Source organism: Callorhinchus milii, unplaced genomic scaffold (genome assembly GCF_018977255.1).
Source record: "Callorhinchus milii isolate IMCB2004 unplaced genomic scaffold, IMCB_Cmil_1.0 Scaffold21, whole genome shotgun sequence".
Lineage (NCBI taxonomy): Eukaryota > Metazoa > Chordata > Chondrichthyes > Chimaeriformes > Callorhinchidae > Callorhinchus > Callorhinchus milii.
Genome location: NW_024704762.1, coordinates 10,095,417 through 10,114,462, shown reverse-complemented (window position 1 = coordinate 10,114,462; position 19,046 = coordinate 10,095,417). Strand labels below are relative to the sequence as shown.

Below are 19,046 nucleotides of genomic sequence, written 5' to 3'. Positions count from 1 at the left end.
ACCTCCCAGAAAACTATCCGCCAATCGACTAACAACCGGGCTCCTACTGACTGCTACGTAAACAGAGGCGCGCGTGTTGAGTAAGGAAACTTGCCCAAAGTTTCGCCCTGACCGGGAATCAAACCCAGATCCTCTAACCACTGAGCCACCACTTTTAAGTCCTGAAGTAAACGTGGTGCTTAACTCCTTACCTGACAGGCGTAGGTGATAGCTTCAAGCTGTAGTGCAGACAATGAACCATTGGTAATGGTCTCTGGAGAAAGGCAGAGGGAATAGGAGATGTCTGGAGGTGGGACGCTCGACAAAGTACTGGTTTCGACCACTCTGTCTGGGTGGCTGATACCGATCTTTGCTGTGGGGAGGAAGAAGCCAGTTACCTTCCAGCTGCACATCTCACACTCAGAATAACAGAGCTTCTAAAGCACACGTGGAACAGCGGCGGGAGCCATTTCCGCTATCGCCCACCATTTATAATATAATAAATAATATAATAAACATAATAACAACAAGTCCTGACTGTGACGCGGGGAGGGGAGACAGGTGGAGAGGGAGAGAGACGGGGCAAGAGAGAGGAGGAGAAAGAGGGGGCGTTATTTTATTTAATTTATTCTATTTCATTGTAGTTTTTTGGAGACTATTTTTAAAATAGGATTCTGCCGTCAAAACACAACCGCGGCTGAATATCACATAAGATTTTATTCTCGGGAGGAAAGCACATCATTACAGACATGTAACTAACAAACAAACAGACAGACGGACGGACGGACAGACAGACAGACGGACGAACGGGGCTTCAATAATTCACTCTGACGTACATTTGGACGGGACGTAATCCGCATACGTTTCCGCGTGCCCCAGTTCTTCAGTCTCTTCATCATCACCTTCCTCTTCCTCCTCTGGTTGTAGTGGAGACTGCAATAAGAGCATCAAAAGCCCATCACAGGGTCATTCACACCATTTCAGTTCATGTTAATGTTTCTAACCAGATTCATAACACAGTGCCTCATCACGTCTCCGAGACGTCTTAAAGCGCTTCACAGAACACACTGTAAAGTGAACTGACTGTATTGTCTTGTGGGTGAAACACGGCAGCCAATAGTGCACAGCAGCGTCCCCACAAACACTCGTGTGATCCAATTGAGTGTTTACCCCCCCGGAAAGTGATCCGCCAATCGACTAACAACCAGGTTCCCTACTCACTGCTGGGCAAACAGAGGGGTGTGTGTAGGTGAGGGAACTTGCCCAATTTGGGGTTTCTATAAGGAAAATGTAATAAAGTGCTGGATAATAATATCAGGATTGTTCCGCTTTGAAACCTGATATTTTACTTGGAAACCATAAAAAAGTCTAACACGCACTGGGAGCTTGGGAGAAGGCGCGGAAAATTCACTGCCAGTTCCTGATAGGTTCTGATCAGGTCCCTCTGTATGACTCGAGGGAAAAAACATGGATTTAATCAGAGCCGACAGCAAGCCAGGCTTCCCGAAGGCCCCAGCCACAATCCACCAATTTGATCATACGATGAAACATAACAGAAGCCAAACCGCACCATTCTGATTCTGGAAGTTAAGTTCAAAAAACAGCAAATTCTTTACTCCCTCCTCCCCACCCACCCACCCACCCGCCCCACGCCAGGCAACTCCTAGAGCAAGTCATGACTGTGACAGGGGGTGTGAGAGGTTGAGAGAGAAGAGGAGAGAGAGAGAGAGTGGAGTGGGGGTGCGGGTAGAGGGGGTAAGAGAAAGGAGGAGGGGTATGGGGGGGAAAGAGAGGGGCTAATAATCCTTTCAAAAAATTTTTAAAAATGTGGTCACTCGATCCACGACTGTCTGTGGGACGTCGCTGTCTGCAATTGGCTGTCGTGTCACTACACTTTACCACGTATCCCTCTGAAGCTCTATGAGACGTCTCGAAGACATGATAAGGCGCTATATCAAACGCAAGGATTATTAACTTATTACATAAGTTAACATAAGTGTGATGTCAACAGCTCAGGCATGTTCTGATCTATTTTGAATGCTTGCTTTTGACAGTATGATTGTTATACAAACATTTCTGATATGAAACCCCTCTACTGAGTGTCTCGCACTGGACTTAATACTGTCACGGTGTCTAGTGGAATCGATATTAATAACTGACTTTATTCATTGGGAAAATGTCGCCCACAAACCAGAAACGCTGACAACACAGAATGTTTTACCGGTTGAGACTCCTGGGTTCTGAAAACCCGCGTGTGTTTTATCAGACGTTAAGAGAAAAGTTAACCATACAGGAAGCAGGAGGAGCTGAGTCTGAAATGTCACATTGCCCAAAACATCTCTTCTCGTAACTCAACACACTTGAAAAACACACAACAAACAAACGAGCTGCCCATTGCAGTCCACCCCTAACTGGCTGTACATTTGTGTGTGAGTGTCTCTCTCTGTGTGTGCCTTTGTGTGTATATACACTCTACCCTGTGTGTTTGTAAGTAACTCTCTCTCTCTGTCCTCTATATGTGTGTGTGTTTGTCTCCCTCTCAATGTGCCTCCATGTTTGTTTCTCTCCTTGTTCGGTGAGTTTGTGTGTGTGTGTATCTCTCTCTTCGTCCTCCCTCCGTGTGTTTGTCTCTCATTCTCTTTGTCTTTCTATGTTACTGTGAGTGGTATTTATTTTAATCTGGGCTTGATGTGTACAAAATGGTCACCTGATATTAGTCCATAGTCAGAGATCTCATGTCAAGTGTTCGCAAGTCATTTGTCGCCCGATTGATCAATAAACACGGATAAATGTACTGACTTGATTTAGTCTATAACAACGCCAAAAAAAAATCTGTTGCCTCTGAGGAAATAAAACGGTTACATTCCGTACTTTGATGTCCATTAATTGACTTTTAAGCAAAAACAAATGACGGTTTTGTTCCTGTTTTGAGAGAGCCTGGAATGTGTTAAAACCCCTCAAAGAGTCAAGGCGATCGAGTCTTGTGAAAGGAACATTTAGAAATCGATGGAAAGATTACCTGAAAGTTAGGGATAGCTGGGTCAGGATACGAGGGAACTGGAAATATCTGTTGAGAATAAACTTGGGAATACGGTGGATTTGAATGGACCAGCTGTAAGATGGCAACATCCAGGAGTTAGTTCACAATGTAAAATTAACCAAAATAAAAAGCAATATCATTAGTTTTAATTCTAAAACAAGTTAACATATGAAATTTCTACACAACTTGTCACACCAGCCCAATTATTGCTCCTGCATCTAATAATAATAAAAAGTGGAGTCCTGTAGCTCAGTGGTTAGAGCACTCGCTTTGCAAGCGAGAGACCTGAGTTCAATTCCAGGCAGAGGGCGAAACCTTGGGCAAGTTTCCTTACTCCACACAGAGCCTAATAATAATCCCTCCAAAACCAAAAAAAACAATAATAAATTGGTCATTTTCAATCTACGACTGTTTGTGGACATTGCTGTGCGCAATTGGCTGCCGCGTTCGCCCACAAATATACAGTCAATTCACTTTACAGTATATTCTGTGAAGCGCTTTGGGACGTCCTCCCGACGTGAAAAGCGCTATATCAAATGCAAGGATTATTATTATTATTATTATTAATAACAATCCTTGCATTTGATATAGCGCTTTATCACGTTTTCGAGACGTGTCGAAGAGCTTCACAGAATATACTGTAAAGTGAATTGAGTGTATATTGTGCGGACGAAACGCGGCAGCCAATTGCGCACAGCAGTGCCCCACAAACAGTCGTGGACTGAGTGACCAAATTATTATTCTTATTTTTTTTGATTGTTACACCCAGGAAAGCGATCCGCCAATCGATTAACAACCGGGTTCCTGCTCGCTGTTGGGTAAACAGAGGCGTGTGTGTGTGTGGAGTAAGGAAACTTGCCTAAGGTTTTGCCCTGACCCGCCCAGGAATCGCACCCAGGTCCTCTCACTTGCGAGGCGAGGGCTCTAACCACTGAGCTACAAGACATCACAATGACTCCCCACAGCACTCAATGAGGTGGGTTAATCCAAGCTGCCTGACATTCCCTCCCGTCCCCCCCGCACAACAACCTAACAGGAATGAGTTAATTTTTCACCATTTAGACACTTAAAAACGTTTGTAACTGAATTATTTTTAAAGATAAAGGCATATACAGGGCCGATTAATCAAGGCTGCTTCACCAACAGAATGTCAACCTTAAAACAACATGCGCCAAACCTTTTGTGTTTTCCAACTGGAAAAATCAATCCTAATCTGGAGGATCAAATTGCTATTTAGCAAAGTCAACTCACAGGGTGTATGAGTAAGCGGTGAGGATGGGTGTGTCAGCTTCACACACAATCCAGCCACACAACCCAATAACTAAACACCGAGGGGGAGAGAGAAATGGTGGCAGCGAATTCAAAAGAATGCAAAGTGAAACTTATAAGCAAAAAAAAAAGCTGCAAACTTAGTTTCAGTGTTGAAGGGAACATTATTGTGTGTCTGTGTAGAGGGGAAGTGGGAAAGTACTTACAATCTAAAAGTCAACTGAACAATTCATGAATTTTTTTTACCCAGAGAGTTGCTACGGTTTGGAATGCACTGCCCGATAGGGTGGTGGAAACAGATTTGATAGGAGCTTTCAAAAGGGAATTGAATAGATTCTTGAAAAGGAAAAATGTGTCGGGCTATGTGGTAAGGGCGGAGGGTGGGGGGTGTAGTGGGGCTAGTTGGTAGCTCTTTCAAAGAGCCGGCACAGTGGGACACTGCTGTGGGCAAATGGCTACAATATCAACAACGTGAGAAGGCGCTATATCAAATGCAAGGATTATTATTATTATTTAAGACACAAAAAGTCAGGAAGGGAGACAGAGAGATCAATATTAAGCAGTGAGAATCCTGTTCGAATAAACTCTAACCTCCCACAGGAGGTGACAAATGGCCATATATCTCAATCAATGTATAAGAGGGGAGTCGCAGATACTTTTGTGTCTGGCGGGTCAGACAGAGCCGGGCGAGGTTGGGTTTTGGACAAGCGCAGGAATGCACTCCCTTCTCATTTTCAGTTTCTCTGGCCTAGAATTTCAGAATGAAAGATAGCATTACTTCCTGTTAACTCTCGCTGCTTCCAGTGTCACATTGCTATAAACACGGACAGCACAAGCGAGGGAGTTGGTTGGGAGCTTTCCAGGTGAAAAGCTCACTGCCACAATAAACACCGGCATTAAGAACATAAGAATTTGCTGGCCAAAGAAAACTAAGGTCCATCCAGTTCGCCTTCCACCACCAGCCTGGCAGTCGCTTGATATGTCGTGTCCCCAAACTACACACTGTCTTTCCAGCTATTCATTTCTAACTGAAATCCAACTCATTTGTTCTTCAAACAAACAACACTTTATGCTTCCACCGTCTGTCTCCCTCAGGACCCAATTCCATACATTTACTACCCGCTCGCTGAAGTAATGTCTCCGCAGATTTGTTCTACACACAATGGTGCGTCTAGCTATTCAGCACTGACCTCTATACTGTTGCTTGGGTCCCAGATGTTTGGGAGTTGTGTGAGGCTGTCCAGGTTAAAATCATCAGCGTCGGCGATGTCAGTGAGAGACGTGGCAGGCGAGGAGAAGAGAGAACTGTTCTCCAAATAATCCTGCAACACACAGAGCCAAAAATCAGCAACCATTAACAAGGTAGGGTAGGTGACCATTTGAAGGGTACAGGAGTCAAAACTATTGAGGATTCCAAAACAAGAGGAGACTGCATTTGGCCATTAAAAATGCCAACTTCTCCACAAGATAACAAGAGATGATTAGAAGCTGCTTTCGACACACAGTCAGACATATGAAACTATGAAATCACTGAGGCTACACTGAACAAAGTAAAATCCCATCCCTCAGGGGATTTAGTGCTGTGCCTTCCCAGAGGAACAATATAGCTGCAATGTATGATTAACGGAACTCTGCTCAAGTTGGAAGCATTTAGTGACCCCATCGGCTGTTATAAATTGACCATCAGTGAGCGTCCTGGCTTTCGCTGAGAACTGGTGAATGTGGAATTAGTCCAAGGACACAGTTCACCACATACAAGGCTGCTGGAGAAGTGTCTATCAGCCCAGGAGTATTAAATCCTTTAATTCTGACAGCGATAGTGTCAAGAGCTGAAACACTAACTTAATTAGCAGGTTTGTGGAGTCCTGTAACTTAGTGGTTAGAGCACTCGCCTCGCAAGCGAGAGTTAGGACGTGGGTTCGATTTCTGGGCAGGACGAAATCTTGGCAATAATTAATACTATTCATAATAATAAGCCAAAGAAAATGGTTTGCCTGTTTCATTCTTTTCATCTCTCCCAAAACTGCCCTAATTTATTACACAGATTGTTTGTGTCTGGCTGAGGACGGTAGCTTTGGGCGCACACACACACGCGCGCACAAGCACTGTTCTGAGAATTATTTGGACAAACATTCTGTGGCTGTGACAGCTGGTGATCAATCAACCGGAAGCGAATGGGTGACTACTCTGCGTCTCAATTCTTTCCCATTATGCAACATTACCTACACATCAGCCACACGGCGCACTTCCCTTTAATGCAACCTATGTGAATTTCAGAGGGAAGTAAACAGGTACGTGAATAAAAAAGGGCTTGAAGGGGGTACGAAGACACCACTGCCCAACAATTGGCATTTTATTAGAGGATCAGCCTCGGACTTGCATGGATAATAATAATAATAATAATAATTATAATAATCCTTGCATTTGATTTCAAAGCGCCACGCAGAATATATCTTAGAGTAAATTAACTGTGTATTTTGTGGGTGAAACGTGGCAGCCAATTGCACAACAGCAGCGTCCCACCAACAGTCGTGGATTGAGAAGGAAAAGGATGGCCAACTTGGGCCTGGGTGACTATTTTACAGATGTGTAATGTGAGCCACAAGTTGGCTATGTCTGACCTAGACTAAACCAACAACAACTTGCCCCTGTATAGGGCCCTCCATGCAGGATAGCGTCTCAGAGCGCTTAACAGCGGCCGAGCCTGACTCCGAGCGGGGTGGGGAGGGGGGATGAGGTGGCTGTAAGCACGGTTGAAGAGGAAGGTCTTCAGGCGGGACTTAAAAAGGAGGAGAGAGGGGGCAAGACGGAGGATATTGAAGTCGATCCATTCGATGGGGGGAGCCAGTGGAGCTTGGTCAGACCCGGGTCAGTACGCGGGTGGCAGAGTCCTGAAAGAGCTGGCTCCACAAAAGGCAATGGGTAGTCATATCGGTTTTAATAAGAGCATTCACAGCGAGCTTTGCATTCGCACACACCGAAACCAGTTAAACCAGTTCAAAGTCCCGACACGGGGCTTGAATTCACAACCTTGGACACGAGGGCAAGAATATGACCAACTGAGCCAGGGTGACACACAGCTACAGGAAGTATTGTGTGTGTGTGTGTGTGAGTCACCATTTCCTGCAGCTGAATGGCACTGGGGACAGGATTCCAGGATCCCTGTGTACATGAGAGGAGTTATGATCGTTGTAATGACGGGGCAACTGTGTGGACAATTGATGTGTGCGTATGCAAAGCTCGCTGTGAATGCTCTCTTATTGAAAGGAAAATCTGATATGAAGTACCTATTGTCCTTCGTCATGCCTGGCGTTGGACTTGCATTGTTTCCCAACACAATAATAATAATCCTTGTGTTTGATACAGCGCCTCATCACGTCTTCGAGACGTCTCAAAGCGCTTCAGAGGAAACACTATAAAGTGAATTGACTATATTTTGTGGGCAAAATCATTCTGCTAATTGTACAGACATCACACAAGGTACCGTACACACACACATGCACACACACAGGCGCGCGCGCGCACACACACACAGAGGGGGTATTGGAGAGCCCTCATGTTTGAAGAGTGATGTTTCGGGCTTTAATTCATTTTAATGTTATTTTAAAGTAAGGAAAAGTGTGTCTATCTAACACTGTGCGTGAGGGTGTCAGAGTTCCCGAGGTCAGCACTGACACTCCTCTGGTCTCACCATGCGAGGAATTCCTACTGTTCATTATGCACAATTAGGCAGCCAAATCCTTTAGGCAAAAGGATTATGTTAGTCAGTCAGTTAACGTACAGCCTGAATGGCAAGATCCTGTTACAATGTCTGCTGCTGTTTGTCTAGATCTGGATCTCGCTGGCCACTAAATTCGCCGAAGTGTTAATCCCAGGTCTGATGTTAAACCGAATCAAACAAAACACCTTTTGCAACAACAACGAAAATGCGCGTCAGTCGCTGGTGCTCTCGAGTCAGAAGGTTTGGGGGTTGAAGCCCTTGTAGGGAGGGACTCTGAGCTCACATGGCATCAGGCGGATGCTCCAGTGGGGTGCTGGCGGTGGTGATCCCTTGTGGGAGTTACTACCCTTCGGATGAGACGTTAAACAGAGGTCCCATCCATGCCCTTTCAGGTGGACGCTAAAGATTCCACAGCGCCACTTGAAAAGCGTAGGGATGTTTCCTGCCCCCGGGTGTCCAGGCCGACAATCCCCCACATAAAGTGGGTCATTGTCACTGTCATCAGACCAGCTGTCCCGGGTGGAGCTGTTGGTGGAGAGTCACCCCCAGGGGCCCCGTAAACCTGGAAAGTCTCGCGTTCCACGTTGTCGAATGTAATTGAATGATCTGATCTCAGCCGAGTTGGGGTGGGAGGCCAGCCGGTCACAACCGGCCTTAACAAACGTGAACGCGAGAGAGAGAACGAGAGAGAGAGAGAGAGAGGAGGAAAATCAGATAGAATTCCAGCTCTGTATTGTTACTCTGGAACTTCTGCTAAAAAAAAGCACGTTTGCGTGGACATGGGGCGAGCACAGCGTTGAGCTCGGCTGTGACACCACTTTAGGGTTCAATAGCCAATAATAACCTGAATCACAATCACAATCTTGCATTTGATCTGGCGCTCATTACCGTGCGCGATTGGCTGCCGTGTTTCGCGCACAAAACATAGTCAATTCACTTGAGAGTGTGTCCTGTGAAGCGCTTTGAGACGTCTCGAAGACGTGACGAGGCGCCGGGTCAAACACGAGGATCACTATTGTGATTACCCTGTGAGATTCCACTCAGTCATTCAGACCTACTCCCTCCGGGATTTGGCAGTCTCACAGCCTCTCACGTCTGAAGCTGATTGTCCTGAAGTTCTCTGTTCTTTGAAGCGACTACAGAAAGCCCCACACAATACCACATACATCAAGCCAGTGTGAAGCCAGGTGGACCTTCTACCCCTGCTGTGTTGAAGCACAGGCATCTGTGTGGAGCAGATGCCAGAAAGCCATCTTCCAATACCCCCAGCACTGCACCCACAAACCCCCTATCACGCCCGTACTCAACAACAACATCAGGCGAGGCCATTCAACAACAACATCCTGGTTTATACAACGCTACTCACACAGGGTAGTGTTCCAGAACGCTTCATAGTGGGGCGGAGGGGGGGTGAAAATGGGGGCGGAGGGGGGGAGGTGACTGTAGGCACAGTCGGAAGAGGAAGGTCTTCAGGCGTGACCTGAAGATGAGGAAGGAAGCGGGTAAGGGCGGAGGGAAAGAAGGAGAATGTTCCAGAGTTTCGGGGCACGGTGGCTGAAAGTGTGGCTATCGATGGTGATTATATATAGATATATATATATACATAAAACATGGCATCAAGCAAATACTATTTACTTTACGTTAAAAAAATGTGATACGAACGAGTGAATGAATCAAAACTCAAGGTGTAAACTTACAACCCCCACAGCAGGTATCTGTACTGCCACCGACAGATAATCTGCCCCAGTGTGAATTATCTTTGGCAGCCGCACAGGCCACTGACTGACTGCCTTTGAACAGCGCTTTCAGCACAGACTGTTCCTAAGTTTTCCAGGAAATAATCCCTGCTCCAACAACACGAGGAAAACCGGCTTTACTTGGGAAACGCTCACAAGCTCGCTCTTAAGATGTAACTCAGTGCTTTATCACAATTTACCTAACAGTAAGTAGGAACCCAGTTGTTAGTCAATTTGGTGGATCACTTTCCGTCGGTAATAATCCCTTAAAAATATATATAAATAAATGATAATAATTCGGTCGCTCAATTCCACAACTGTTTGTGGGACACAAAACATACAGTCACTTCACTTTACAGTATATTCTGTGAAGTGCTTTGAGACGTCTCAATGACCTGATAAGGTGTTAAATTGCCAAACATTTTTCTCTGCCCGGGAATCGGACCCGGATTCTCTCCCTTGTGAGGCGAGTGCTCTAACCACAGCTACAGGACTCCACTCGATGGGCCAAATGGCCTATCCCCGGGATTCCTAACTGTAAGGGGAGGATAAGCAGCCGTGGGGGCATTCTGTCCATCTGCTCAGCCCGGTGTGACTCCCACGGATTCCGTCACCGGCCATCCTGGCAGTGCTCGCGACACCGGGGAGTACCTGGTGCCGAGCTTTAACGGTGCCATGTCAAGGCAGTGAGCTCAGCGCTGGCAAAACACACACTTAAACAGCAGTGGAGCAACTTTATGAATAAGCTGCAGGATTCCAAGGTTCGCAGAACATCCCCACATATGTCCAGGCCTTTTGTTTCATGTGTCTTGTGCATTTCGCCCACAAAATGTAGAGTCAATTCACTTGACAGTATATCCTGTGAAGCTCTTTGAGACATCTCGTAGACGTGATAAGGTGCTATATCAAATGCAAGGATTATTATTATTATATTAATATTATTATAGTAAGGAACCATTCCATCTAAACTTCTTTTCAATCCTCTTCCCTCCTATAAATGTACTTCTCCTGTTAGGAATGTAATAATATGCTTGTAAGAAGAAGGATGTATTTAAGGAAGTAACATGGAAATCTGGTTTCGATAAGCGTTCTGCCAGATAGCCTCCCCCCCCCCCCACCCCAAAAACAATTACAAAAAACAAAACAAAATGACTTTCTTTTTAAAAAAATTATGTAACATAACAACCCTCACATTTCATACGGCTCCTTATCACAACAATGAGGTATCTCAAGGCACTTCAATGGATGTACTGTGAAGTGTAGTGACTGTATTGGTAGGCAAACGCGGGGGCCAATTTGCACACAGCGTCCTCTAAATACCCACGATATGAACGACCAATTTGATCGGGTGGTGGGGGGGGGATGTTGACCAAGACAATCTCCCTTCTCCCAGCGATGAGACAGCATCCATTACATAGGTAAAACAAGTCACTAAATCAGCAAGGAATGACAAACAATAGATAAAAATAGTGTACTGATCGGTTGTCATAATGAAACTAGGGCAGTATACTATGTCAAGGACTTTGAGACGTGTCAACGATGTGATGAGGCGCTATATCAAATGCAACAATTAATATTGTCATCATATTGGTCAAAATGATGAAAACAGGTATGAAGGGCAGAAATGATCACCCGGTAAAGTGAAAGCACTAAGTTTGAAGGAAGGCTAATTTTAATCTTGAATTACTCAGAATTTTTTTTTTAAATTCTGACTGTAGAAAGAAAAATGAAAATACATTTCTCTCTGATTTCCTGGCATGCTGCAGTGGTTTACAATCAACAGCACAAACATTTTCCATTCATCTCAGCCCAGCCTGTCCCCTCACAATCCATCCCTGATAACCTCAGGTTTCCTGTTCAGCTACAGCTTCACTACTCAACCATGTGCTGTGAGTGTGTCTCACAGTTTGAGCCAGGCTTGAATCACTAATGACGTAACAGGGTCACAAAATCACTCACCATTGGAAATTCAGAGTCCGAGTTGCAAGAACTCACTCTGAGATGCAAAGGTCTTACATAATCCTTGCATTTGATTTTTGACACAACGCCTTATCACATCTTCGAGACGTCTCGAAGCGGTTCACAGAATATACCGTAAAGTGAATTGATTGTGTATATTGTGGGTGAAACGCGGCAGCCAATTGCGCACAGCAGCGTTCCGCACAAACAGTCGGGGATTGAGTGACCACATTATTGCCATAACTGGCCTTAAATCCACTCAAGAAAGCAACGTGAAGCCCAGTGTCACGGGCTCCAACCCCCTAGCAAGCTCGGGGTGTGATTCTTATTGCAAATAAACACAGTAACCTTGGCGGTGTTGATCAGTACATTTGCTGACCTTGCTGGTATCAGCCTAGAACTGGATTTTTCTTAAAGAACGCCTTTCATGATCCCGGGAGCACATCTCAAAGTGCCTCCCAAGATTTACGGTAAATGATTGTATTTTGTCGGCTAAGCAGCAGCAGAGTGAAACGTTAGGGAAGTTTCCTCACTCTACACGCCTCTGTTTCTCGGCAGCAAAGTAGGAACCCGCTTGTCAGTCAATTGGTGGATCGCTTGTCCGGGGTGTAATAATCCCTTAAAAAAATAATAATAATTTGGTCACTCAATCCACGACTGTTTGTGGGACACTGCTGTGCGCAATTGGCTGACTCAGTTCATTTTACAGTATATTCTGTGAAGCACTTTGAGACGTTTCAAAGAGGTGGTAAGGCACTTGTATGAAATGCAAGGATTATTATTATTATTATTATTATTATTATTATTATTATTATAGGCAGCAAATTTAACTGAATTCTTTAAGCGTGAGTAAATATGTCCAACCATGTTAAAGTATATAGAGAGCGAAAAAGCTCCAACCTATCTCAGGGCATAAACCGTGAAAAAGTGAAACAAACACTGCCAGTAAATGTTTCCCAATATGTGGGCAGGTCAAGTGCATTTCGCAATCCTGTTCGCTGCAGGCCTGTACGTCTAACTAATATGTACTGTAATTATGGAACTGTAAAGCTCAACTGCTATGAAATAGCCTACCCTTTGCTCTGATGAGGAAAAGATTAAGTGTATTCAACAGGGTCATCTGTTCCAGCAGCTGAATTTGCACTCACTAAATATAGAGCTTTTATTGTGATAACTAACTGCTAAAAGGGGAAACAGTATGTACTGATTTCCACCTTCTGGGCACCCCAAATAATAATAATTCTTGCATTTGAAATAGCACCTAATCATGTCTTCAACACATCCTCTGCAAAATTAAAAATTCGGTCACTCAATCAACCCACAGTTGTTTGTGGGGGACGCTGCTGTGCGCAATTGGCTGCCGCGTTTCACCCACAAAGTAGTCAATTCACTTTACAGTATATTGTGTGAAGTGCTTTGAGACGTCTCCAAGACGTGATAAGGCGCTGTATCAAATGCAAGGATTATTATTATTATCATTAAGGATCATTATAAGGGCATTTCTGCATTTAGACAATACAATTTAGATTTATGGATAGCGCCTTTCATGCTTTCGGGAAAGAGGTCTCTCAAAGCGCAGTCTCAACGCTGCAGCAATTTAATAGTGTTCAGTAACATCGTTATACTGTAATTCTTCCCTTGTGAAACACACCAACTCTTCGCTGTGAAACTCAGTTCACAACGAATGGCAAGTTTTCAAATGTCATTGAGAAGAACAAAACTTATCGGAAAATAAAGCAATTATAGACAATTTTTGTTCAGGGAGGGAGGGTGAAGGGTTTAGGTTAATAATGTTTGTAAAACATTTGCAAAAGCATTAATCAGAAGCATAGCATAAACAGCAGCGCACTGAGCATGTGCTGAGGCACAAAACCCAAACCGAAGGCAGAGTAGCACCCTCACAAGTATTGTACAGTAATAATCTGAGTCCCACCTACCTTGTTGAAAAGTCTCCAAGCTGCTTCTATTTTACTGTATAAATGCACTTTGAAATCCATTGCCAAGCAGAGCTCAGAAGGGACTCGTTAGAAACATAACAACGGTGAAAGCTACTCTCCCTCTACTATCATATGAACAACATAATGATCATGGATTATTAGCACACGACACAGAACTCCTCCTTTCTGCTGACTGTCAGCCTGGTTTGCATATCTGGCTGAGGTTACTCATCAATCGGCCTTAAAACTTCCTTTGAGGAAGAGGGTATTTACAGGAAATGATGTTCGTTTGGTAAGAGAAATTACCGACAGTCATCTGCGATGTTACTGTAAGTGGCCCTATTTAACCACAAGGCAGTGTAAACAAATAGCTTCTCCTAATCGCGACGGCCCACAAGACGTTAAGAAGGTATTAAAATGGGGAAACTGTTCGAAAACGTAAAACAAAAACGTCCTTTTGAAGTCCCTGCGCTTTCTTCTTTTTTTTAATTTGTTTTAACTCTTCGATGATCGAAAATCCGTTTTTTTAAAAAAAAACCAAACCTATTTTTACGATTGTGATTCACTTCCAGACGCTCAATATAAAACCGGGGCTAACGGCAGAACGCTAACCCTTTGAGCAGCGTGGACGATGTTTGGGGCACGGTTCGGAACGTGCTTTTAGGGTAAATGGGGGTGCGCTTTGGATCCAACCACTTTACATCACTGGAGTCGAGGCTGTTACAGTCCTTTCTCGAAGACCTCCCCCAACCCCCACCCCCCCCTGACCTTCCCCAGCGGGAATGATCCTTTCCTCCAAAAATGTTCCCACTCAATCCATGATTCTCTGTGCAAACCGCTGTGTGCAATCGGCTGTCGCATTTCACCCATAAAACACTTTGCAGTATATTCTGTGAAGCGCTTTGAAACGTCCGAACGACACGAAAAGGCTCTACATCAAATGCAAGGATTCTTATTACTACTGTTGGGCAATTATAGCAATTATACTCTTGGCCGGATTTCCCCTCACAAGCAGAGCCCTCGTTACCTGAACATACCCTAAAGGTGATTAGATGCTCTTTCGCCTCGTGATGAGGGGGCGTATTTATCCTGCAGTTCACTTCCTGTCTAAATGGGGCAGGATAATCTGGAGACAAAGATACTTGGAATTTTGCCAAGAGGAAATTTATGCGATGCAAATTCAATGCAAGGAGCCAATTTTACTGGCAATTACTGAGATATTGCTGTAAAATGTGTTAATAATAAACCTTGCATTTGATGAGGTGTCTCTCGTGTCGGGAGGACCCCACAAGGCACTTCACAGAATCCTACTGTCAAGTGTAGTGACTGTGTGATTTGTTGGCAAATATTACACAGTCACCATTCCACGGTCCGCATACACACCCATCACACCAGTCCTCCAGGCCCCATTGGCTCCCTATCACAGAACGGATCAATTTCCAATGCTCACGTCCTGGCACCTCCCTACCTCTCCGACCTGCTGTCCCTCCACTCCATTACCTGCTGCCTCCGCTCAGCTCTCTCTGGTCTCCTGCTCGTCCCTCCACCCCTGTTCCACTATTGGCTGCCGTGCTTTCAGCCACTACCCCCCCGAAGCTTTGGAACTCTCTCTCCCAATCCTTCCGCCTTGGTCCCTCCTTCAACTCTTTTGGATCATGATTGAAGACCTTCCTCCTCGACCGTGCTTCCAGGCAGCTCCTCCCTCCCCCAGGCCTGGCATCAGGTTCTGCTACTGTGAAGTTCTTTGAGACACTGCCCCAAGCGATGGTTGCTACAAATTGTGGAATATTATTTCTATTCACAGCAGCTTGCCTGACCTACTGGCTTGTGGCTGGGTGGCGTTCACATGGTTGGGTTGCGATGACGATAGTGTGGGGGGCGGGGGGTGGGTGTATGACTGTAAGTAACTGTGGGTACGGGTGAGTGTGGTTCAGGGTGAGTGTGGGCATTTTGATTGCATCTCTGGAAGTGGAGCATTAGCACCTTATATGGGAAAGAAGCCCAGTGAGGAGGACTCCATTGCAAAATTACTTTAGAGTCATGTTGTGTGTTGTGCAGAAGCCAAGGCCCTCGGTTTCCACTCTATTCGTCCCTTTTCCATCTTTCCGATGCCCGTCAGGCTCTCTACTGTGGCTTTGCTTTTAATAACTTTGAATGGCTGATAGGGGAGGGAGGGAGGGAGGGAGGGGGGCAAGGCAGAGAGATTGAATGAGAGAGTTCCAAAGCTTTGGAGCGTAGTGGCTGGTACTTGACTTTTTGTAACAACTGGTGATTTGCGTTGCTTCTCAATGCTGAGAACAAAGCACGTTTTGTTGCGACAAGCCCCGTTTGATCCACTGTCCCCCCCACCCGCCCCCACAGCCCCACATCCTTTGTTCTGCCCACACATCAGTCGTGTCTCTCTCCCTCTCTTTCTCTCCCCACAACCTTCACGCGTATCAGCACCGGCACCTGCTCAGGCTGTGCTCTCTTGTGAGTGATAGCACTGGTGATTTTTTTTTAAATTTATTGTTCCTGCCGCATTCCCCTCACTCCTCGGCCCGAACAGATTGTGCCTTTGTCTCTCTCGCTTGGGTTACACTGGAGAACAGCACCTCCTTCACCAGCAGGTCACCCTCTGCCTCAGGTCCTCGCACGTCCTCGCTCCTCACTTCACCAGTCGTCATGTCTCACCTTGTATTGTAATCTCTTTTGTTCATTCAGCCCCAGTCAAGGTGTGGGGCTGGGGCCGGGGCCTGGACTGGGCAGGGGACGGCGTTGGCCAGTTTTACTGCGGTGCTGATGAAAGCTACCTTTTGCCTCTTATTATAATAATCCTTGCAGTTTGATATTGGTGGTTTATGTGCACAGAATGTCTGGGGCACGTAGGTGGGGGTGTGAGGAGAGGGATTACAGTCAATCATGTTCGGTTGTGGTAAGAGCGGAATTTGATCCTTTATTATACCTGGTCACTGCTCAAACATTCTCTCTCTCTCCCCCTTTCTTGTCTGGGTGCTCAGTGTTTGCTAGACACCGCAGAACAGCATGCACACTCCCCACCCCCAGCCCCGGTGTGTTTGTGCTCCCTGGAATTGTGTGGTTCAAGTGTGGTTCCTCCATCTCCACTGACCTGAAGTGGATGGCGTTTTAATCCCAAACAGAAGTGGTGACACCTAGCAACATGTTACAAGCTGGAGAGAGGACAGTTGTGTGTATATATACACACATATATATTATATATATATATAACAGGGCTGCAGGGTTAGGGATGGATGTATAAATTGGTTCATGGAGGAAATGTACGAAGATGATGAGCCAAAACACAACAAGGAAAAGGGGAACTAGAACCAGAGGCTATAGCACTGCAAACATTCATTTCTGGGGGGGGGGGGGGCTTAATGGAGAAAAAGTTAATTTCCTTCACTGACTTTCTCCCCTTCCCGGCTCTCCTGAAAGCCACGGACTGGCATTGCAACCACACAAACTGTCTGCAGTTCTTTCCTCTCTGCCACTTTGTGCGAGTGTCGATGGCTCATGTGCAAATCTGCACAGGGAAGGCTGCCAGAGTAACTCAGCCTCCAGAGGAGCAGAGCAGAGCAGAGCAGCCAAGCCACATCACGTCTCCAGTAGAGGCTGCTGGATATCAAGGCAATAAATATAAGGAATCCTGGCTGATATCCACTAAATCAATAGGCTGCTCAATTCAATAGTAGCAACCCATCGAGTGAGCATTAAATCTGGGATCTTATTTCATAGACTCTTACAGAACAAAAGGAGGCCATTTGGCCCATCGTGCCGGCTCTTTGAAAAAGCTACCCATCAAATCCCACTCCCCCGCTCTTACCTTACTTACCCCACAGCCCCGTCATTTTTTTTTCCTTTTTAAGTACCGATCCACTTCCCTTTTGTAAGCCACTATCCGATCTGCGTCCACCAACCTTTCCGGCAGTGAATTCCAGATCTCAACAACGCGCTGGGTAAAAAAAAATTTTCACCTCGTCTTCCCGCTGGTTCTTTGCCAATTATCTTAGATCTGTGCCCTCCGGTTAGCAACCCTCATCTGCACGCCAGAGGAGACAGTTCCTCCCTATCTACTCTATCAAAAGCCCTCATAACTTTGAACACCTCGGTTAAATCTTACCAGTCTGTGCGAGTCGGATACTTGCTTGATAAAGAGGAACATCCAAAAACCATAACCTTGGGTTTCAGTGTGGAACAATGGCGGTTTAGAGGGAGGCAGAGTCACAAAGGAACTTTGGTCACTGCAGGATGTGGTGAAATGCTTTCATCATTGAAGAGCTCTTTGGTATTTGAATCTCAGCCCGAAATTATTCCCATTAGTGGGAGCGGAGTCTCAACTCACCATCGACAAACATGCCTTCAAAATGTTGGTCTCAAACTCGAACTCAAAAATTAAAAGATCGAACTTAATGAGGAATAGGAGGGTTAGAGAGTAAATACGACGTGTGTTTATCTGTGTAAGGGGGGAGGGGGCGAACGGCAGCTCTCTGAATCCGTTCTCCGCAGATCAGGTGTAATGAGACACCGCCCCACCCCCCTCCTTTCCCCCAGCCAGCATTAGGGACACAAAACCAACCCTTATTATCTATGATAAGTACAATAGTAATCAAATGCTGCATTCACATGGACTGCTACCACCCCCCCCCCTCACCCCACCCCATACACACCACACACAGAAAAAATACAGACAGACACTCAACACAATACACACACAGACAATCAATCACAGACTCAATAGACACACACACACAATACGGTACACATACATACAGACAGATAGACACGATATACACACACACAAAACACAACACAGTACATCTTAACTACAATTTACATCTACGTTAGAACCCTGCAAAACACATCCACCAAAAGCACACGATAAAGTAGATCTAGAAGGGAGATGAGATATTTTCCTACCTGCCTTTATAATTACGTGGGTAACAGTTATATTACACATTTGAGACTGTTTTTAAAGAAAAATAAAAAAAACACCCAAAAAGTACTTGTTAAAGACGACAGACCTGGAGATCGCCATTTCTGTGCGAGTACGAAGATAGGTTTAGAGGTTCCAAACTTGACTGTTCATAGTTCTGACCATTCATTGGTAAAGAACCTGCATAGGGTTCGTTTGCTGAGTTAAAGAAATCCCTGTAACGTAAAAAAAAATGACGATTTTGAAAAACAAATCAATGTTCCCTTTGACGTTTTTCACTGTAAAAATGACCGTAGACTCGATGACTGTGCAGAGAGAGAGAGAGAGAGAGAATAAACTTTGTGAAGTGAACTGTACCAAAGCAGACAGACAGCAAACTACAGTCAGTAACCCGCTCAGACACGTTTCAACTCGGTTTCTCTCTCTGATAAGAAAGATTGAAAAGTAGGCCGGCATTGCTTTGATCTTTACC

General features: G+C 45.3%; 1 protein-coding gene across 2 annotated transcripts in view; it reads right to left on the bottom strand.

The window, feature by feature from the left end:
- LOC103189928 (strawberry notch homolog 2) overlaps positions 1-18,785 on the bottom strand; it is a 38,701-nt gene extending 19,916 nt beyond the window's left edge. The window contains exons 1-5 of one of the 2 annotated variants that reach the window (XM_042342719.1): positions 18,663-18,785; positions 5,479-5,610; positions 2,999-3,091; positions 816-912; positions 192-352 (exon numbers count right to left, since the gene is read on the bottom strand). In XM_042342719.1, the coding sequence (XP_042198653.1) occupies positions 192-352; positions 816-912; positions 2,999-3,091; positions 5,479-5,610; positions 18,663-18,743 (564 nt within the window). In that variant the 5' untranslated portion in view covers positions 18,744-18,785. Of the gene's footprint in view, positions 1-191; positions 353-815; positions 913-2,998; positions 3,092-5,478; positions 5,611-13,641; positions 13,891-18,662 lie in introns of those variants that run through there. The other variant, XM_007910493.2, reaches the window with a different exon arrangement.
- Positions 18,786-19,046: the final 261 nt, after the last annotated feature.